The sequence below is a fragment of the Lagopus muta genome, chromosome 2 (assembly GCF_023343835.1).
Source record: "Lagopus muta isolate bLagMut1 chromosome 2, bLagMut1 primary, whole genome shotgun sequence".
Classification (NCBI taxonomy): Eukaryota; Metazoa; Chordata; class Aves; order Galliformes; family Phasianidae; genus Lagopus; species Lagopus muta.
Genome location: NC_064434.1, coordinates 53742636 through 53765591, shown reverse-complemented (window position 1 = coordinate 53765591; position 22956 = coordinate 53742636). Strand labels below are relative to the sequence as shown.

Sequence of the window (22956 nt, the reverse complement as noted above, 5' to 3'; positions counted from 1 at the left end):
TCCTTCTCTTTACATTTCAATTGGTGCTTCTCACTTTTGTGTTTGTCACTTACAGGCTTTGCCACTTAATGAAGACAAAAGCATTTTTAATGAAATCTAAAATATGGAAAACATGTCATAAGAAATGAAAAGCACTTGTGAAAAGCAATTCTGAATCTGATGTTGCCTGAAAATGATACTTTCATAATGAAAATTCAATGTAAAATATGCTCACATTTGCCTATTTCAACACTTTTTTTTTTTTGGCTTGAGTATATTGTTATTTTGTCTGGTAGCAATGCTGTGACAGCCAGAGAGGAATCTGTATACTGAACTGTTACAGAACTGTTACATCTGGCCCAAATATAGGGTGACTGGGACAGGGTGGATGTGGGAGCACTGTGAGGAGTGGCAGAAAGGCCATAGAAATGGCTTGGGGTGATGATGCCTGGGTTGGCAGGCTCTCAAGATTACATCTACGTGTGGCTTCTCTGGACATCCACCAACCACATCAGGATTCAAAGGACAGACAAATAAGTCAAAAACTAAAACATGGTCACCAGCTGAAGAAGGCCCACAGGCTGTAATTTTCTCTAACTTTTCTTGCCTATGACCTGGCTTTGCTAGAATTAACGTATCACCAAACAGAAGGAAATAACACTTCTGGCCTGATCCTGTGACATCTGGTTGGAGCATGGACTAATTCCGGAAATGCACAATAAAAGATTAGTACCTAAAAGTGCTATGGTGAAATTGATGCTTTGATGTTGAAGAGCTATGCTCAGCTGTAAATGTTGTCCTCCATTCGTGTTGCTGGGGTAAGCACACATTCTATGTGTTATCTTCTTTTTTTGTGCTCTCAGAGCACTGATGCACTCTGCGCTGTAGAGCACAAGAGTCCAGTGATACTATATTTCAGCAGAGCAAAAAAACAACCCAAAACAACAGGATCTGAGACTCCTTTACAATGCCATTGTGTAAGTTAGCACACTCCAAAATGACAAAAAAAAAAAAAAAAAAAAAAGAAAAGAAAAGAAGAAGAACAATGACTGAAATATGCAACACATCAGCTTTGTACTGTGGAAGATAATTCTTAATTGTGACAAAATGACTACTTTAATACTTTATCTCAGAGAAATAAAGTAATTTGAGATTTTAAAAAAATCTACCTTTCCAATAAATGAATGCATAATTCCCTTTCTCTTCATCCCATTGAGGTCAGCTTGATACAGTTGATTTTCTCATGTTTCATGTTGCTTTCTGAAGTGAACTATGTGATCATTCAGATATATTGATCTCCCTTGAAATGGCAGCTTCAAAACTGCTGCCAGGTGATATCTTCTTTCTTCTGGTACTGTTATAGATTGAATCATAGAATGGTTTTGGTTGGAAGGGACACCAAGGATCATCAATTTCCAAACCCGTTGCCACAGGCAGGGCCACCAACCTCCAGATCTGGTACTAGATCAGGTTGCCCAGGGCCCCATCCAACCTAGTCTTGAACACCTCCAAGGATGGAGCATCCACAGCCTCTATGGGCAGCCTGTTCCAGCACCTCACCACTCTCTGTGAAGAGCTTCCCCCTGATACCCAATCTAAACTTTCCCTCGTTGAGCTTAAAAACATTCCTGCTTGTTCTATTACTATCTACCTGAGTAAGAAGTTGATTCCTCTCCTTTTATAATCCCCTTTTAAATAATGGAAGGTTGCAATGAGATCTCTTCACAAACTTCTCTTCTCCAGGCTGAACTAGCCCAGCTTCATCAGCCTGTGTTCTTAGGGAAGGTGCTCCAGCCCTCTGATCACCTTAGTAGCCCTCCTCTCAAACCCCTCTCAAACAGCTCCACATCTTACTGTACAGGGAGCCCCAGACCTGGACACAGTACTCCAGATGGGGCCTCACAAGGGCAGCATAGAGAGGGACAGTCACCTCCCTGTCCCTGCTGGCCACCCTTCTTTTGATGGAGCCCAGGATACCATTTGCCTTCTGAGCTGCAAGAGCACACTGCTGGCTCATGTTCAGTTTTTCATCCACTGCAATCCTCAGATCCTTCTCTACAGGGCTCTGCAGGTAAGTGGTGTTTTCATATGAGGAATGTTGACCATCTGAGAGTTTCTAGGTATATTTAATAAATTCAGCATATGTTACTGTAGTCCCTTCAAGAAGCAAAAGGGGACATTGCCTTTTCCCCTTCATTCACTGTATAAAAACCTCAACAATGTGTGGCAAGACCAGAGACAGCATTCTATTTGCAACTCTTAAAAATGCGCACACAGATCACAGTTTGAACCTTTCTTCATCTTTTCCTTTTATGCCATGTTCTAATTTGTTTTTTCCTCTTATTTATGTGTAGGGGGTTGTTGTAAATTGCAATTTTGTAATAGGTTTATAAATAACCTCTGCCTAAGGCAATTGAAATCTTACCCCTCTGGGTCTGTAACTGAAAAAGTACGATCCCATCTGTTTATCTTGCTTTTTGCTGGTGATCATTGGCTTCTACGTGACTGTCCCACACTCATGAAGGCTGATGGTAATCTAAGCTAAATTTAGACATCTCAAAAGCAGTACTTTTATCTACTTTAGTCATTTGCATTTCTTTTTATGCTCACTGGAGAAAAACTGTTACCTTCAAGGGTGTTTTATCTCACCACCTTATCCATTTTTAGGTGAGAAGAATTGCCACTGTAGATGCTCCTTTTCTTACTACCATGAAGGATCTTCTAGTCTCTAGCACAAAGTTTTAGGCAATTTCAGATACAGTTTTTAGGTAGCTTAGATGAAGGTTACTTGCATAGATGTATCTCACACTATGGAAAAGTGGGTATGTTCTTGGGACACCAAAAAAACTGCATCGAGGCCAGTTTTCTGAAACTAGCAGTTAGACAAATTCTAAGGACCAACTCTTGACTAGCAAGAGCCCTGAAATGAATCTTTGGATCGAGGTAGTGGTCCATAGAGCTAGTAGTTGAGGTTTGCCTGAGTAGCTACAAGTGGGAGAAGGTGGTGGGACAGGTGGAGTCCCAGAGGCACACATGAAGTTCCCTGAGGTCTTGCCCTGGAGCACACTGAAAGTGAAGCAGGTCACAAACTGTGAGCATCTAGTAGGTAATCTTGGCTTACTGGAGAGCGCAAAAAGAGAGACCTTTGCTTAGGATCACCTTAGCCATCCCATGAACACTGTGCAGAAGATCATAAAACATCATGGCTGCACAGAACCACCACAGCCAAGTTACGGAAATGGTGGAAGAATTTTTCACTGTGTAAACCAACAGTTCTCCTAAAAGCTAGTCTGGCCAAGATGTCACCAACGCTAATAAATTGCAAAAGTAAGGGATTTCCACTCTCTGATGACCTCCATCCATATCTAGAAGTCACTTCTCTTCCTATTTGACCTATAAGTCAATTTTGTGCACAACCCACCTCAGAAAGTTTCAGAAAAAACTTTTTTTCTCTGGTATGCTGTTACCCAAAGGTGTCACTTTCCCAAAGTGCCTCCTTGCCTTCTGTTTACAGAGTGTCTTCTTTGACAGAGCAACTTTAATGAAGTCCCACGTTACTTTCTCTCATTAGCTCTAATCACAGGTAGCACAAAGTTATTCCTCAGTGTGAAAGGGACAAACAAGTGAGAGGTGTTAATGAGACCATGGGGTCTCTATTCAAACCTGAGTTTTTAATAAATTAGAAGAGCAGAAAAAAATACCTCTTGCTGGTGTCCAATCAGATTATCGGTTAGCTTTAGTGATGTAGAAGGTACCTGATTACAAGGTGACATCATGTAAATGAACTGCAAAGGGTCTTGTTAAACTACTTATCAACACATTTAATTAGTGACCTTATTAAACACTTCCCAGATGTCTACTTTTTCTGAAGCAAATGAATCTCCAGTGGGTGATTTCGTATGTTTTAACTTCCCTGAAAACTTCTGCAAAGCAATTATTTCAACATTATGAACAGATCTTTTTTGTTGGTAAACCCAGGTCTATTTGTTTTGCCACCAGTGAAAATAGTTTTCAATGCCACCTCCTCTCATGCTTTAAACAGAAGTGACAGGTTTCTTGCAGTAAGTCCAGGACACAGAGTCACCTGTTGCCTCTGTCTTGGTAGCTGTAGCTTGTGTTTTGGTTGTTTTGACACATGATTGCAGCCTGTGAATTGCAACCTGATTTGGCCCAATGCACAGTGGTCCCACCTCCAGCTGAGCCTCATGGCCTGCCCCTTGGTCACCAGAAGTGGCACAGGGAAAAAAGATGAGCGCTGGCTATCCAAGCAGAACCCTTCCAGAAACCTCACAATGCAAGTATCACTCCAAAATGGAGCATTCTTACCAGCTGGATGAAAAAGTGATTTAGTGAAGTTCTCAAACAGAAAAAAATAAGCTCTCAAACTGTGTAAATTCCACAAAGTGTATGGCTTTCCCTAGATCATTAACTCATCCAGGCTGGACACACTGTACTCTCTTGTACATTGCATAAATACTCATTTAACACAGATGAGAAGAACAGAAATGCTAGATACAGTCAAATACAAGATACTTAGTGTTCCACAAAAGGCTTTTTCTTGAACATTTTTTTCTGATCATCTTAGTTATCTACAGTCTTCAGTGTAACTGCATCATCCAGTGACCTAATACAGAAAAAGACTATGCTAGCTCTAATCTCCTTTTTGAGTAAGTTTTTTTTCCACTAGGCATGGCCCAAATTTGATAAACATCTGTGATGTGAAATGACTGACTTGGTAGTCAGTCTAATGGGATACAGTGCCAAGACTGTACTCAAGTCAAGGCAGACAATATATACTACTATCTACCAAGTCAGATAGTATATATTGTCTGCCTTGACTTGAGTACAGTCTTACAGCACTGTATCCCATTAGTTCTTCTATATAAATACAAGCTGCTGAGATATGGACTGGATAAGCATAGTTGATTGAAAGAACAGATTGAATATTGAGAGAATGGGCAAGGGGTTGGATGGTGATCAGTGGCTCAAAGTCTAAACAGGAGTCAGTGTTTGTTTCACATGTTCATTAGTGATCTGGATTAGGGAGTTCTCTCAGCAAGTTCACAAATGATACCAAATTGTGAAGAGTGGCTGATAGAAGAGGGGTAATGTTGCAACCCAGAGTGGCACCTGGAGTACTGGGTCCATTTCTCTAATCCTCTGTACAAGAAAGGCATGAACGAAGTGAATACAGTCCAATGAAAGGTCACGATGATTAAGGAACTGGAAAATGAGACAATGAGCACAAACTGAAACACAGTGTGTTCCATCTGAACATCAGGAAACACCTTTTAACTGTGAGGGTGACCAAGAAAAGACACGTTGTCCAGAAGATTGTGGAGAACATTTATTGTAAATATCTTAATGCCTGGAGATATATAAAGGCCATTTAAGCACAGCTCTGGTCAACCATCTCTAGATAGCACTGCTTGAGCAGGACAGCTGGACATGGTGACCTTCAGAAGTTCCTTCCAATGTCAATTATTCTGGGATCCTGTTATTTTATGAAATTTAATTCCTATCATACTTACCAAGTCTTGCATAGTGTTATTTAGCCTCGTTAAATTAATTATTTCCAACTAAATTCAATTTCCTTCTTTTCCTTTAAGTTTGTTTAAAACATTTTTTATTCTTCATGATCTTCATAACCTTCACTTTAAATCAAATGTTGTGCTTAGATAATTGAAAATATTTGTGTGATGCATGCACTAGCCTTTGTAAAACAAATTAATTTCCTAAGAGATCAGATCTGCAAGCAACTTAGGCAGTGAGAACTTCATAACTCACTCTAGATATATGGACAGAGAAGTTATTCTCTTTAAGCATCAAGTAGTCACAGCATACTAACTAAAAGATATACATCAGTTAAGGAGAGAGAACTGAAAAACAGAGTGTAGTGTACCTTATACTCTGTACTTTCTCAGTTACCAACAGGAGAAAGCAGTCATTTGAGAAAATTTGAGATGATATTTTATGCTTCTTTGTTGTGATTTCCACTTCACTGAAGTCATCTCAGGGTAATAAGAGAGGTCTGTCTTCACAGTGCTTTACTGGAACCAATCAATATTTCAGAGCATCAAGGAAATAACAAAGTGCAAGATGAAGCAAAACATAGGCAAGAATTAGGTTGTGCTATCAATGAAAATCGTGGCTACACCATTTTCTCTCCAAACTGCCAGTGCTGTGCTGCAGTATCTGGTATGATTAGTTTTCAAGGACAGCTTTCAAGATCCATTTAGCAACCTTCCTTCAACCCAGTTAAACAGATTCTTTCATAAAGGTTTCAGTTCCTGTAAATTTATTATTAGTTGTTAAACATCTCATTTCTGAAATATATCAAACTGTTCCCCCATTGCAGTCTGCTGCACCGTGCTGAAAAGAGAACCGCTAGTGAGGTGCACGGAACACTGCTTCCTGAAGGTAATGGTTTTTGAAGCATAGCCTCCTTTAACAGTAATTTGTTGGAAATCTAATATAATTTGGTCTGCATGGATTTCTGCAGATTTATATTTTAGTGACTCTTTTAACAAAAGATCAACTGTGTGAAGCTTGCCTATTTCTCAATTACTTAAAAAAGGGTTTCTAGGTATGTTTGTCACAAAAATACTGTCAGATCTCAAAAATAAAATATTTCTACTGTACACAATGAAAAAAAATATTATTTTATTATTTTATTTTGGAGTTAATAAATGATTCTGTTTTGTATTTGCATTTTATTGCCAGCAGAAAGTTCCCCCATTTATTTGTCTTTTGAAACAACTGTCAAAAAGGTAAACTCCATTAAATGTTCTAACATTTTCCTTAGTTAATTTTAAAACCAGTGTTCATTTTCTGCCCTCTTTTCATGACTTACTTTATTAATCAATAAGAATCCATCCTCCATATGCTGAATAACAACAATTAGCACTTGGGCTTGTAATGAATCTTCCATACATCCATATAAGCTTCTCTCAGCCTTAACATCTAAATATCCACCTCTAACCTCAGAAGACTCAATTTATTCATATAAGTAGTGAATTATTTTTGTCTTTTCTTGTAAGGGTTTTTCTTTTGTTGGGTTTTATTTCTTTTTAAATGGGAAGCTGTCCAATAGCAGATGATAAATTGTTCTAAAATAACATTTCTTTTTATACATCTTTATTGTTTGCTAAAGTATAGGGAAGTTCCTCTGTACCTTGTACAAAAGCTACTGCTACAACTAGCATGAGAGACAGTGCTGTTTCCACTCATTAAGTTACAAGATGATAATCTTAAATTTATTACATATTTTGTTTCTAAGTTTCATTAGAAATAGTAATTATTTAAAATTGAAAGTTAAGGAGCACTTTCTAACACTGTAGATGAAAAAACATTACAACTTCCTTTCATCTTAAACTTTAGTATCATTTTTTAAAGACTAATTTTAATAAGGCTTATATTTACCTTAACTCACCAAAGCAGCTCAGTAATGCATGAGGGTAAGTGAATGGAGAAAAGAGAAATAATGGTCTTGGGATTTCAGACACTTTGCTATGTTTATCTCCTGTTGATGTCAATCCCTGAATTATACAAATATTTTTAACTTAAAAACTCCTGGGAATTAAGTATTAAGCCATAAAAGAAAAATAACTTCCCACATTTCACTAAACTGAACCGTGGTATAAAGATGGTCTGCCTTTCACAGGCATTGCAACACCACAGAACAATAACAAAACAAGAAAATACCTACTAAAGAATCTACTGATGATACTAAAACAGATTCAGGTAGTGTTATTCTATAAAACAGATGACTATTTAAATATTTTGGTGCTCTCTTTCTGCATTTTCTTCATTTCAGGGTGATGCCCATTGGAAAATTCAGTGGACTAAAATGCTTCTCAAGTTATTTCTGATAGGGTTATATTGATGTGGAAAAGAGTATCTCTTTTTGCTTCTATTTCTAAATTTTTTCTGAGTCTAAGAGAAGAATTAGATGGGGAAGAAAAGGTTCTCTGCAGAAGAAAGGGAATTTTTTGACTCTTGAAAATAGTCACAAGTGTATTCATATGTATTTATTGCAGCTGGACCACAGCTTACTTCAGGAAACAAGGCAAGGCTGAACCCTTCCAGATACTGAAACTATAATAACTCAAAACAAGCATTGAAACTGATTTCAATCAGATGTATTAATTGTTAATACTTTATAATCCACAAAAGGTGAGTTTAGAATGATTAATAATTTGAAAAGGGGGAGCTGGCAGCTGATTTTTGACTTACAAAATGAGCATTAGAATATAACCCACTAACTGAAATCTCTAGGAAAGTTGATGTGATGACATGTTTCTCCTTTAGAAAATATCAATGTTCTAGGATTGAAGAGACAAAAAAATCCTGTAAAGTATTTGGAGACTGAAGTGAGCCTGGGTCTCTCTGTCTACGCATCTTTTTCTTCTAATGTTTTAGAATGAGTGATATTGACATCTATTTGAAAGACAAAATATTTTACAAAGTAATCTAGATACAAAAGAATGCATAAAATACTTTTGATGCTGTATTATAATTCAGTTAATTTAGAAGATAATTAAGCTTGCTTTCAACTGCTTTTTTATACACTATTTGCAATAATTAAGCCAAGAGAAAGTTTGTCTCTGAATTATTGCATTCCCCTCTGTAATTTATTCATGCTCTTGTCTAACTTTTTCTTCTCTTCTCATGCTAGGACATGGAACCTTTTGGAAATTTGTGAAAATTGTATCTACTTATGGAACTTCATACCCAGTAGAAAAATTGATAAAGGATTATTATATTTTCCATGAACATCTCGAGAGATTTTACCGACTGCTTTGAGTTTGGAAATAGGTCCTGTTCTGACAGCTCTAGGTCACCGAGAGTACGAGGGGTATTGTATTTCTCCATAACTGCAGCCTTCCTTCTCACTGTCTCAGGGAATACGGCCATAATTTTTTCCATCTTGTATTTCAAACAGCTTCATTCTCCAACCAATTTTCTCATCTTATCCATGGCTGTCACAGATTTCCTCTTGGGCTTTGTCATTATGCCCTACAGCATGGTGAGATCTGTGGAGAACTGCTGGTATTTTGGGATGATGTTCTGCAAAATTCATTACAGTTTTGACCTGATGCTCTGCTTGGTTTCCATTTTTCATCTTTGTTCCATTGCAGTGGATCGTTTTTATGCAATCTGCCACCCTCTCCGTTATGCCAGCACAATGACCATGGCTGCCATAAAACAAATAACAGCAGTGTGTTGGTCAGTGCCAGCTGCATTTGCTTTTGGTGTTGTTTTCTCGGAAGCTTATGCTTCTGGAATTGAGGGCTATGAAAGTTTGGTCAAATGCTCAAGCTTGTGCCCTATTATGTTCAACAAAGCGTGGGGGATTGTTTTATTTACAGTTGGTCTTTTTGCTCCTGCTTGTATTATGTTAGGGATCTACATTAAAATTTTTGTAGTCTCCCAAAAGCACATACGTGTGTTGAGCCAGACACACAAGCACAGAAAAAGTGATATGAAAAATGGACTTCCTAAGAGTAAAGACAAGAAAGCTGCCAAGACTTCGAGTGTAGTTATGTTGGCTTTCTTTGTATGCTGGTTTCCTTGCTTTTTTGCAGTCCTACTTGATCCATTTTTAAATTTCTCTATTCCTTCCCCTTTGTTTGATGCTCTAAACTGGTTTGGTTACTTAAATTCTACCTGTAATCCATTAATATATGGCTTTTTCTACCCATGGTTTCGGAAAGCTTTTAAATATATTGTAACAGGCAAAATATTTAACTCCCAACTTCGTACAACAAAACTTTCGTCTGAAGATTAGTCACAGTAGTACATTGTAGATTCTACAACTGACACCCAGTTCTAAAGGTGAAGATTAAACAACAGATTGCTTGGTGTTCATAATTCAGTGAATTATTTGAAATGTACAATATGAATCTCACAATTCAGTTCTGTAGAATTATCAAATATTCCCTTAATAAAATCAGACACTTTATATTTTGGTATTTTGTTGCCACCTGTGCTGACTCTTACTGCCTTGATTCTGTTTGAGAAGTTAAATTTTTCTAGAATCTCTGCATGAACTATTTCAGGAAGTATACAGTCTATAAACATCTAATTTCATCTAATTCTGCATGCATGCAGCAAGTCTTTCTTGAGGTTCACCATCAATAATTTCCTAAGCTGAATACATCCCAAACCAGTATGGTGATAGTATTTCCAACCTTTTGTCTGAAGGTTGACTAAGGCATTAATGTATAGATGTATATTATCTGCTGTAATTCCCAGTGTATAGAATTTCAGTGTAATTTTGGCTTGAAGTTGCTCTTTTCCTTTGAAATCAGCGGAATCGGATTTGCAGCATTTATCCCCCATATGCACAGTGCACAGGAATGAGAGTTCTACTCACATTTTATGTACATCCCTGTGCTTTCTTAGCTTCCACATCAGGCTTCAGGTGCTACAGAATATTCCAACCACGAACTCTCCCAAGATTCACTCCAGCAAACCCGAACATGGAACTGAAGCCTCTAGCTGTGGCTCTGTGGTGGTGCAGACTCACCATAACACTCTACAAGCTCAGTGTAAGCCACCATTGTGCTTTTGCCTTTCAAGTGTGGTGAGTTTAGATGATCAGGCACTCCCTGACCATACCTGAAACTCAAGCTCCTTGTAGCCTGGCCTGAAAGGCACCAGGAATGTACAGTCTGAGAGTACCAGAACTCTACAGGAGAAGATTCCAAGATTGCCTCACCTGAATTGTAGCCAGAAATTGAAAGATTTTTGATTAAAGTTAATTATCTCAAGATCTTATAAATACTGCCCTAAGTGAAGAACCCCTTGAGCTCTTGACCACTGCCTATTGCCCTTTATATTCCCTTCAGTTGGGATGCCTTTCAGGGTAGACTTCTTGAGGTGCACTGTTGATCAGCATTGAAAATGAGAGATCTTTTGCAGATGGACCCTGTTGTCCACTAAGAGCTGATGAAAGGGAAAATGATTAGCTTACCAGATAGGAAGGCCCTTGGGCATGAAACTGAACTCAGAAATCTCCCTTTGGAAATACCCTGTTTGTAAGTTTCATGTGAGCCTTGCTATACTTAAAGATGCAGGACTTTCTGTCTCTCCTTTGGAGATTAATCCCTTGAAATTTGCAGTGCTTGAAGGGATATGTAGCATCCTCAGTGTGCTGCTGTCAACATGGAGGGTTTCATGACAGATGATAGGGGAGACTACAGAGGCAGTGTCACAACCAGATGTCCCAGGCCATGCCTTCATATGGTTCAATGTGGCTGCTTTAGAGGAACTTCTGTGTCATCAGATCAGTCAGTCTCTATGTGAAAATAAGAATGAGCATCTGCAGACAGCACAGGTGTAAGTCCATGAAGGGTTTGTGTTGAAAACTAACCACATATCCTTTAAAAGGATCTTCACAATGTTTGCTGTCATAAGTGATCACCACTGTACTCAACTATTGGGCAGGCATGTGTTAATTCCTCCTACTTCAACAGGACTGTGTTTATGGTAGGTATCCAATTAAGTTTGTGGTTCTGCATTAAAGCATTTCTGAAAATTTTTTCTATATATTATATACCTAGCTGGTGACACATGATGCTGTCAAAGACATTTTAAGTAATAATTTCAGGATTTCTGTAACATCTATGTAAACTGTTCACAGTCAGCCCAATATATTACACCTACATCTCTTCTACTGCAAATCCTCAGAAAATGACTTGCGGCTACCTGTGAGGCTTCAGTGTCTCATGTCCTTGGGTGTGTTTGGAGTATTCTGCTCAGTCTGCCTACAGCTGGATCTGGACTACCGGAGTAGTTTTTCTGGACAAGGTGTCTTGCAGATCTGTCACAGGGAGGGGCTTGCAGGATACAGCACCATTTGCTGTTCCACCTGCTTGTAAACAACACAAATTCAAAACCTGATGCTAAACCAACCACTGCTCTGCATGAAATCAAGGGCTGCAGATTAACATCTGCAGACCATGCCTGCTAGTCTGCAGGTGAACTGGAACGTCTGCAGTTTTTGCTATAACCCTCACCACATTCAATTCCATGAGGTACACATTTATATTCAGATGTAAGCAGTGCAGATCTCTTCAAGATTTTGTCTCTAAAAATAGCATGTAACCTTTCCCTCTGAAACACGTTAGCCTCTTACACATTTTTTCATGCTTTATTGCAAATTCTGCGAGGCTGTTCCTTTCCTTGGGACAGCAACCAGAAGCACTGGGGCTTCTATTTTTTCTTTTTTTATTTTTTTTTAGCTGGGAATGGTTCCAGCAGGAGCTAACACTGCCTCGGAGGGAGTGGAGGCAGCAGGAGTGTGTGTCTCTTTTTTCCATCGTTTGTGTCACATCCTAAATAAACTGTCTGAGAGGGTTTCCTTCCCCCTTGTGGAGTCCACCTGCAAAAGCAGTTTTAAAGAAGACTGACATTTCTATTTTGCTTTTATCTATACAGGGATAAAAATAAAATAAAATTGAATCTTTAGGTTTCAAAAACACCATTTTGTACGTTTTGTAATACATAGATGGATTTAATTTTACAAGATCTCTGCTAATCTTTATTTTGTGCCTTAATAGTGAAGAGCATTTAGGAGGTGTTTAACATCAGATCACTGGCATAACAGAGGATCTAGAGGCACAGAGGTATGTTTTGGAGATGAGCAACAACACAAAAATCCAAATGGCAATTTCCTTGAGACACTGCCATAGTATTTCCAAAATTAATGCTCCATAGTCAGTATGCAATCTGTAATGTCTTTGACAAAGACCTCCCTGAGACATTTTATTTATGAAAATTAAGTAAGTGGAAGTAAGAGTTCTATGAAACTCCTGACAAAAGGGGCGTGTACAGACGTGAACATAATATATTAAAATACTTTATTTATTCTTCCTTTCACATAACCAAACCAAATCATCTTCCCATCGACTGGTTGTGTGTGTGTCTGTTTTCAAGGCAGCAGCAGCAGCAACAATGCATCTTTGAGGCATTAGAGAGAAAACTGATGTGGCAAAAAATGAGTAACTTCTCAAGGGACAGCTGTGAGACTCTAACTACATATAAACTGAGAAAATTGTGGTCATTCTTGTATAAAAGAAAGACTGGTTTTGGATGTATTCCAATTAAACATTTCTTCCAAAATGCAATAATGGGAGAAAAGAATACCGAAAAAAAGCATTCTAATAACAGACCAGATATTTAAACATGTTTTGCTGGCTAGCTCTGAATCAGAGTATTTGTCTAACTGAGGCTACACTGGAATGAAGGGGCAAAAAACAACTTGAAGCACTGTTGAGAATACAAAACAGACAGACAAAATACTTTGCCTCTAGTTGGTTTATAAATAGCAAAACTCCTCTTAAGTGTCTGCAAAGCATATTAGAGGATATTATTAAGGATAATTTCTTAATGAAGGATATTATCACCTGTATTATAAAAATATCTGAATCACCACATATAATTAAAATCAGTGCAAATTATGTGGCTAGATCACTTCTGAAAGAATAAATAGTTTTTTTCACCTTTCTAAGCTACATTCACAGTCCACACATGTACTTGCTCCTGTGCATCAGATGTCTGAACCTGAGACAGCAGAAATAGCAGGGTCACAGACCTGCTCCTCTTTGAAGGTATTTTGTTTGCCACATAAACAAAGGCTAAACTGTTTTTCTCCATCTCCTCTCCAGCCAAGGAAAAAAAAACAAAAAACAAACAAGCAAACAAAAAAAAAACGAGAAAGAGAAAAGCCAAGACTCTGAAATAAAAACCACTGTAAAATTAGTTTTACTCTACAAGAAAGAGCTACATACATCATTAAGCTGCTACTCTTTGACTTTTGTTATTGAAATCTTGAAATGCTCTGGTGTATAGACTGGAGACAAAAGGAGAATCCTTCAGGTGGAGATTTACCTTCACATAAACTGCAGGTACCTGGCATCAGCGGAGCTAGGATCCAGATTTTGTGCCTTTGCCCATCAATTTGGCAATCAGGTGAAGAAGTCCTGGTGCCTGGAAAAAAGTAAACATCATATCCATTTTGAAAAAGGGTAAAAAAGATGACCCCGGGAACTACTGACCTGTCAGTCCCACCTCCGTGCCTGGGAAGATGATGGAACAGATTCTCCTGGAAGCTATGCTGAGGCACAAGGAAAGCAGGGAAGTGATACTGGAGAACCATTATGGCTTCATAAGGACAAATCTTTCTTGACCAACCTGGTCACCTTTTATGACGGTGTCGCTGCATCGATGGACTCGAGAATAGCCACTGATGTCCTCCATTTCAACTTTCACATGGTACCCTACAATACCCTTTCCTCCAAAAAGGAAGTTGGAAAAGATCTTTCCATGGAAAGATATGGATTTGATTGGAGGAATGTTTGAAGGACGAAGAACTGGGTACAGGTTGATCCTGAGAGTAGTGGTCAATGGCTCAGTGTCCGGATGGAGATTAGTTTCCCACAGGGGTTGGTGCCGAGGCCGATACTCTTTAATACCTTCATCAGTGACATCGACAGTGGCGTTGAGTGCACCCTCAGCAAGTTTGCTGATGACACCAAGCAGTGGGATGTGGCCAACACACCAGAGGGATGGGATGCCATTCAGTGGGCCCAGGTGAATCTTATGAGGTTCAAAAAATCCAAGTGCAAGATCTTGCACCTCAGTCAAGGCAACCCCCATTACCAATACAAACTCAGGGATGAAAGGATTGAGAACAGCCCTGCCAAAAAAAAAGAGACCTGGGGGTAATGGTGATGGAAACCTGGACATGAGCCAGTGATGTGTCCTTGCAGCCCAGAAAGCCAACCACATCCTGGGCTGCCTTAAGAGAAGTGTGGCCAGCAGGTTGAGGGAGGTGATCCTTCCCCTCTCACCAGTGGGGAATTCACCTGGAGTACTGCATCCAAATGTGAAGTCCTCAGTCCTGTAGAGAAGAGATATATGTGGCACCTTGTGGAGACCCCTGTCTGCAGTGAATGGCACCTTCGTACGATTTTAGACTGCATTGGGTGAGAATTTACACAACATACATTTCAGCAAGTCTGCAGTAATGATGAAACATTCATATATGATATGCAGACTTCCTCAGAGACAACCATTTCTCTCTGTTACAAAGGAGAATAGGTTCCATTACAGACAGAAGATTGGAGTTTTAGTTTCAGCAGTGCAGCATAGGTCATTTTAGCAAGCCTATCACCTTCTCATTCTTTATTTTCTGTTTAAGGATACCGGACTCATTCTTTTTGAAACTGTGAGGAAAAAATTCACAGCACAGAGGCAATGATGATGGCTGTCCTAGTCCATAATCCATTCAAACTGCCTTGTTCTATTTTAAGGAGTTCAGACTTAGAGATTACTTAGAAAAACTTAGAGCCCACGGACAGCAATTTCAATAAAAAAGATCTTGGTCTATCCATGTCTTCACTGCAGGAGTTTGAACTATGCCAGATAGAACACTTTTCCTCCTATATTTTTTGTGGGCTTTTTTTCTGCTGACTACTAGGCTATGTAGTACTTTCAACAAAAACTCAGTTTGAGATTATATCCAGCAGTTTTGTCTGAAAGAGGAAGAGGTAAGGGAAGGAACATTTTGAAAATGATTGACATTTTTCATTTTATGGTACCATTCTTACATTCAGAGTTGATACATGTTAATAATCTCTTCCTGTTTTAAGCTATAAAGGCATACATTGCCACTGTCTGAGCCTTTTCTTGATCATGAGCTCTTTCATGCAACCAGATGTCAAGCAAATTATATGTGCAGGAAGGGCAAACTGAGATTGTTTTGTTACACACCAGTCTCTTTCAGGGTGACAATAATCACCTCAGAAGCACCATGATAGTTAGCTAGCTGATGGGTATTTTGACAATGAATGACAAAGGGATTGAGTGAGAATGGTATTTTATTACATGTAAAATATAGGAAAAATGAAAATTAATGGGAATACTAGAGCATAGAGTATAAAAAAGCTATTGGTAATACTAAAGCTATCCAAAAGCTTCTAACGATCTAAACATAAATGCTCGTTTATTAAAACATGGACATAGGAAAAGGAGAAAACTTTGAAATATGTTCAGGTTAGTGCAGTCCTTCACTGAACTATGCCTAATTTATACTTTAATGCACTGGGATTTTTAGTGTCCACACTGGTCATGGAGGCCTCCATGGGGTGAGGGTCAGTGACACCCCAGGATGAGCTAGCATGAGCTGCATCTTCTTTCAGAAGCATCCTAAGAAAGAAAGTACAGATACTAACCTTGAGATAAGCCTTCAGAGATTCAACAGCAGCTGAGCATTTGTGTGTTTGAACAGCTTTTCAGAAAATGGCTATTTTTGCCAGATACACAACAGTCCCCCTATGCCCCTAAGGTATAATAGCCACCTACAGGGACACTCCATCTGGTTTATTTAAGGCGTTGACTGATCTCACATTTTCCACTCAGACAATGGACGTACTTGGAAAAGGATTTCAATACACTGCAGTACAGCTCCCGTAGCATGGAAAGAGCTATTTCACTGTAAGTATTCCCAATTTAAGAGCTCTGTTGATGCTAGGAAGGATGGGAAAGGTGACAATATTATCCAGCTATTACAGCAGTCATTTTAAGGAAAAAAGAATACACTGAGGAAAACATTGTGTTTTCAACTGTAGCTGTTAAAAACTATGCCATTCAGTTATCTGATATAGTAATTCCAGATTACTGGAACAACTCATTATAATCCACTGATATCTTGTATTTGGTACAGCTCAATTTAAAACTTAAATAACTTAAACGTAAAGCTTGAATAGTAATGTCACAAGTATAAAACAGTGGCAATCTTTAGGACATACAGCAGTATTTGTGTTTGTCTTGCTGAATATTTGTCATCACCTCACCAGATATCCATGCATATGCCCATAGCTAGGAAACTAGTCTGAGAAATGTGTCATGCAGGTTTTACTTTTGCAGTGAGATGTTACTTTGTAAAAATCACTTCTCAGTTTCTATTTAATAAAAAGATTCACAACTAAATTGGAACTTCCTTTCCAGGGAAATTCACAAGAATCAGTGTGCTATGATACTGGAGTCAGCTTTAATATATTCCATGAGCTTTGGCTCACAAAGCCTGTTACTCAGCAGTATTTTTCCTTCTATGGCAGGACTTCATTTTGTTTATTACTTACACAGATTTGCTGCATTCCCTACACTACTCACAGTATTGGATGACAGAAAATCAAGTCAAAAATGCAGGAAAATTGTTGCAACTAAAATTGAACGTGCTGATCTGAAGCTTCAGGAGATGCAAAAGTGATATTATAGGCACATTTTTTTTCACTTGAAATATGCAAACTGTTCAATAGTTTAAATGAAAGTATTTGATTAAAAGGCATCTCTCCTTCTAATCTGCCTTTTAAACAGCTTTTTGCAGGTCATTTGGCAGCTCCACTGGAAGCTGAATCCTTTTCCAGGCTTGCGGCTAACCCGAGCAGGCACAGGACCTGCCATGGGCTCAGCCCAGGGCCGTAGCGCGGAGATGGGGATGCTCATCGCCTTGTGCTATGAGGTGAACGGCTCCTGTCACAGAACCCAGCATCCCTTTGGGGTGCAGCTGGCCATTTACCTGGCCTGTTCCTTAGGCATACTGATTACAGTGCTGGGGAACCTACTCGTTGTCATCGTTGTTTCCCATTTCCAAGCCCTGCACACTCCCACCAACTTTCTGCTCCTCTCCCTTGCCTTGGCTGACATGCTCCTGGGATTGACTGTGCTGCCCTTCAGCACTATCCGGTCTGTAGAGAGTTGCTGGTATTTTGGAGATGATTTCTGTAAACTGCACACCTTTCTGGACACACTCTTTTGCCTGACCTCCATATTTCACCTGTGTTTCATTTCCATAGATCGGCACTGTGCAATTTGTGACCCTTTGCTCTACCCCACCAAGTTTACTCTAAGAGTGGCCTGCATGTGCATTGGAGTGGGGTGGGCAGTCCCCATGGTCTACACCTCTATCTTCCTGTACATTAAAGAGATTGCAGAAGGGCTGGGCCATTTTTTGCAAGATGTACCCTGCGTTGGTAGCTGCCAGCTGCTGTTCAATAAGCTCTGGGGGTGGCTGAATTTCCCAGTATTCTTCTTCCCTTGCCTCATAATGATAACTTTGTATGTAAAAATATTTACTGTCGCTAACAAGCAAGCCAGATTGATAAACAACATGAATAAAAGTTTTGGGGCTCAGCTACACAGAGGAGCATCCAGAAGTGAAAAGAGAGCAGCAAAGACTCTTGGAGTAGCTGTAGGAATCTATCTCCTGTGCTGGCTGCCCTTTACTATTGACACCATGGTAGACAGCCTTCTGAATTTCATCACTCCTCCAGTCCTATTTGACATCCTCATTTGGTTTGCATACTTTAATTCTGCCTGCAATCCCTTGATCTATGTGTTTTCCTATCATTGGTTCAGGAAAGCTGTGAAACTAGTCTTAACTCAGGGGGTCTTTTGTTCCAGGACATCAAGAGTAGACTTGTACCAATAATGACCAGAGCCTTCTCATGCACCACTGAAAATATTTTAGGCTATGTTTAGGCATTCCTCATGAATATTATGGATCATCCAGCTAGCTAGTTTTTTTATTTTTCCTAAAACAGCTGGCTTGTGCAAATCTCAGGTTTAAATAGGCACGCTGTTCTGTGAATAATTGTCCACAACATTTATCTCAGCACACATGCCTTGTTAGTCTTGACTTTGCTATGTGATGTGACAAGCATTTGAAACTTGTCTATAGTCAGCTGCAAAATAGGACCCCATCCACACTGTTACTGAAAAAATTGCTGCCTGTCTCTGAAGACACCTTTTTAAGAGACAGTTGTTTTTAATAAACAAAGTAGGTGATGATGATTTAGTAAGTTACAAAGGGTGTATGCTAATTTTTAAGTACAAAAAAGTATAAGAATGCAACAACAGGTAAGACGAAATCCTTAACTATGGTAGTGGACAATAGCAGAGGAAAAGAAACGTCAATCTGACATTTTTAACTTAATTTTCCCAGCCTGCTACTGAGCCAGATGTTACGTACAGGAAATGCATCCTAAATTCCTTGGTAGAATCTCTTCAAACCCATGGAATGAAGATACCTGTTTAATCAGAATGTGCAAAGTGAATGCTCCATACCTTTGATCCTTATTGTCCTTCTTCGTATCTTTTCCATTCCTACTGTGTAAAGGAGTAGAAGAAGGGGACAGAGGGAGGAAAGGAGTTGCATGGAGTATTCAAACTGTTAATAATTTTTGTGTTTTTTTTTTCTTTGCTGTCTTTCTTTTCCCTAGGATTCCTCACGCTTTTGTGTTTGATTGATTGATCCCAAAGAAGTGGGTCTGCTTACAGACATAACATATGCTTACATATTTGAGCTGCACATGAAGTGTCAGTGCAGTTTCTTAGTTTTCTTCAGCTATGTTTACATTTTTGTGATTTCATAGGCCAATTTTAGATCTGTAGACCATTGTGATCTCTGTTCAGGAAGCAGCAAGCTGAATGGTAAAATTTTGTACTATACATAATGGAGCTATTTTCTACCTCAACGTTATGACCATTTTATCAAGAAAAGAAGTGTACCAAGCAATAGTAATTCTTTTATAAAGAATTAATAGGCATACAAATAATAAGTGTAATAATCCATCATTTTATTCTGTTAATGGCATGTGAAAATGTTATCAGGTTTTAATGTTGTTTGAATTATTATTGTCTTCTAAAGAATGTCATTTAATCTTATATTCAGAGGCATATTTTCTATAGGACAAACACTGAAAGAAGAAGAGACAGCTACAGAAAGAAAGTAACTAATAGCAAGAGACCAGCAGAGACCCAACAATTTTCTTAAAAGAGCGATTAATTTTTTACTAATTCGGTAGGCAATTGAATCAATCCCACATGGGCACATGTGTCAGAACAAAAGAGAGGAATTTCACAACCGATACTCTGTCGGAAATCAGAGCAATAATGTAATTGTTGCAACAGCTATATACTTTAACTATGTATGTAATAAACTAAATGCCAAAACTCCTTTTGCTCTTTTTTTTTTATCATACTGTTAAGATTTCTGCATGGCAAGAGTTTCCTCAACTAGCAAAAATGAGTTATTGCTTTAGCATTTTGTAATCTGTCCTGACATCAGATAATTTCAAAACTTTTTACTGTTTGTCTATACTCGTAACACCCTAGTAAAAAAAAAATATATATATATATATTAGTATTCAAAATAATCAAAGCTCAAGCTTTACAGAGGAAGGAGAATACCTAAGAGTTCATCTCGAGGTTGTCCTGGACAGTGACAGTAAACTGTCGATGTTTTTAAGCTAAGACATTTATGAAGCCCTATGTCTGTTAGTTAGAATGTTAGCGTCATTCTATATCACATCCTTCTCTCAGTGTCTGATACTCCCCCGGTTTGTTGTATTAATTTTCATTATTTCTTAGGATGGAATACAAAGACTTTTCTACTGTTCTTCTATCTACTCATTCTGTAGGAAAAGGTAAAAACCTCACACCCTAGTGCCTACATCTATAGACTTTGTACAGTTAGCATAGCACAGCAAAGCCAGTGACCAGGCTGAAGAAAGAAAAGCAGAATCAGATTCTTAGGGAAATACAGGTGACAGAATGAGGAAGACTGTTAAGCAAAACAGACCTGACTGGCCTGAAAGGGTCAAACAGGAAACACGCGGCCCCTCCTGAAAGGGAAGGACTGCCATGTGAAACTGGCAAGCATAAGTTACAGCTTCTTTGTTCCGTGACCAAGAGCAGAACATGTTCTGTGAAGAGAACACCTTTTGATCATAATCCACAAAAGAGTTAATTAAGTAATGATGTATTGCTGTCAGCTGCATGAATGTTATCTGATTTAAGTATTGTATACTCCTGTAGCTAAAAGATATAAAAACCCTGTAACAACAGTAAACTTTGCTTTTGCGCCACCAGAGCCTAAGCCCATCTGTCCCAGGTGTCTTGAGCTGGTCTCTGTCAACAGAATACCACAGAAATATGTATGAAAACAATATATATATTTAAAGTCTTAGATTGTGGCTTGAGTTTTAAGATGAAGGCTCTTAAATTTAATGTGCCTAGCTGTCCATGATTACAGTAAGTGTTTAAGCTGATTATAGTTATAACCAGAATGGATGTTTAAGCTCTGCTTGCAGTCAGTAAATTTCTAGAATATGAATCAGCTGCCTGGTGACACCAAAGATGCCTTAGGGAACCTGAGATGACTACAGAAGACTAGCATTCAGCTCAGAGGAAGCAGAGGCATAGAGCCAGGTGGGACATACCTGGGTATCTAAAACAGCACTAGATGTCCCTGTTTGGGTATTTAGCATAAGCAAGGGCATCTTACAGAAGTTTAGACATTTAGTTATGTAGAAATCTGCAAGTCTCAAACCGAACTGCGTCATATGGATATCTTAAAAACAGCTTTTATTGACACCTTTTTCTCTTGAACTCACCACAGCCAAAGCAATAGAGAAAGGGAGCTTCCACTGAGTTTCCAGTTGTTATTTGAGATATTTTCTACCAATCCTCAATAGATTCAAGAAAGTACACATCATAAACATATTCAATTGGCCACTTCTTTTTGGAGTCCCATTGCATAATCTGTCTTTATAATTTTCTTCTATGGAAGAGGATGAGCATTGTTCCCCTGATGGATTATCATTTTCTAGGTTACAGTAGAAGGATTAGCACATCACATTAGGTGACTGTTGCTAGGTCTTCTTTTTGGTTAAACGGGTTGGGACAATGGAGAGAGGCACATACAGTGCTAGGGCAAACAGGTGAGACAGGTCTGGAAGCAGCCATAATTGCTTTCCTGTTCTTCTGTCACTGCATTTTGTAGCAATTGTAACTCATACTTTCATCATCTTTATAACCCCTCCTCTTACTCCTTACCTTTGATGTTTACGTAGACAAATTCTGTCATGACTCCTTTGTGCATTTTTCTCCATGGTTTCAAAAAGCAATGAAGGTAATTATGAATTGTAAAATGATAATGGCGATGATGAGCTATAAAACAGTGGAGATCAGTTGCTCAACAATTAACTTCTTTTCAAAATGAAAAGATATTAGTTCCATAAGATCTAGTTGCTGGCCTCAAATTCCATAGACTTATTCTTTTTAATGTATGTTCTTCCATAGATTTGTATTTCTTTATCTGAACAAAATACTGACAATTAGTTTTATGCCCTGCATAAATCTTCATCTTGTTACAGTGGTCTGCCCGAGGGAAGAAGGACTTTTTATTTCCAGGAACCTCTTAATTAAAGACCAGAATTTGCAAGAATAATTTCAGCTCACTTCTCTTGTGCAGGTAAAGCATATTGTGATTTTTGAGAATTTAATAGAAAGGCAAATAAAAATTTAAATAAGTTGCTAGAAAGCCTCATTTTCTTTTATTCTTTTAGGAAACATCCATGTTGGGAATGGAATTTTTCTCTTGTTATTTAAAATATATACTATATGACAATTACTGCTGCTGGCGAGTAAGTAGCAATCTAATTAACCTGCAAATGTTCAAAACAGTTTTTTAAACAATTTTTTAGCCATTCTGCAATGTAATTCACCCACTAGCTTGTTAAGGCTTGAAATAGTCATCTGCCATAACTTGGAACAGCATCTGGTGTAATAGGAACATAATCCTATTTCAGGTTTTGGAGTGGATAGCTGAATTAAATCTGCAAATAGCAATAACAACAGTAAATCCAATTCTTCACTCTGTAGAATGCATCAAGCATTTGCTGGGAAGCCTTGCTAGACAATTTGCCATTTGTAGCAAATGTGAACAGCATGGCTCTCCATATCTAATGTCAGTGGTGCGCAAGTGAAATGCAATAGCCAAGAATGAGATTTGCCTGCAAGGTAAATTATGCACTGCTCATGCCTGGGAGAGAAGACACTTGTAAGGAGTATGAGGATAGGGATGAATTTCTGCATTATTGTGCTGTTGTGTATCACACAGGAATG

At 38.6% G+C, this 22956-nt stretch overlaps 2 protein-coding genes across 2 annotated transcripts; both read left to right on the top strand.

The window, feature by feature from the left end:
- Window positions 1-3217: 3217 nt before the first annotated feature.
- On the top strand, window positions 3218-9769 carry TAAR2 (trace amine associated receptor 2). Its single transcript, XM_048935722.1, has 2 exons — window positions 3218-3240; window positions 8734-9769. Exons 1-2 carry the CDS (start codon window positions 3218-3220, stop codon window positions 9767-9769), a joined length of 1059 nt encoding a protein of 352 aa, XP_048791679.1.
- A 7710-nt stretch (window positions 9770-17479) lies between these two features.
- TAAR5 (trace amine associated receptor 5) lies at window positions 17480-18478 on the top strand. Its single transcript, XM_048935721.1, has one exon. The coding sequence runs from the start codon at window positions 17480-17482 to the stop codon at window positions 18476-18478; it is 999 nt and encodes a 332-aa protein (XP_048791678.1).
- Window positions 18479-22956: the final 4478 nt, after the last annotated feature.

Excerpts from the sequence above, each read along its gene's own strand:
- TAAR2 (XM_048935722.1), top strand. The coding sequence starts at position 3,218 with ATGGTGGAAGAATTTTTCACTGT. Across the intron at positions 3,241-8,733 it reads GTGGAAGAATTTTTCACTGT|GATTATTATATTTTCCATGA; the intron begins GTAAACCAACAG and ends AAATTGATAAAG.
- TAAR5 (XM_048935721.1), top strand. The coding sequence starts at position 17,480 with ATGGGGATGCTCATCGCCTTGTGCTATGAGGTGAACGGCTCCTGTCAC.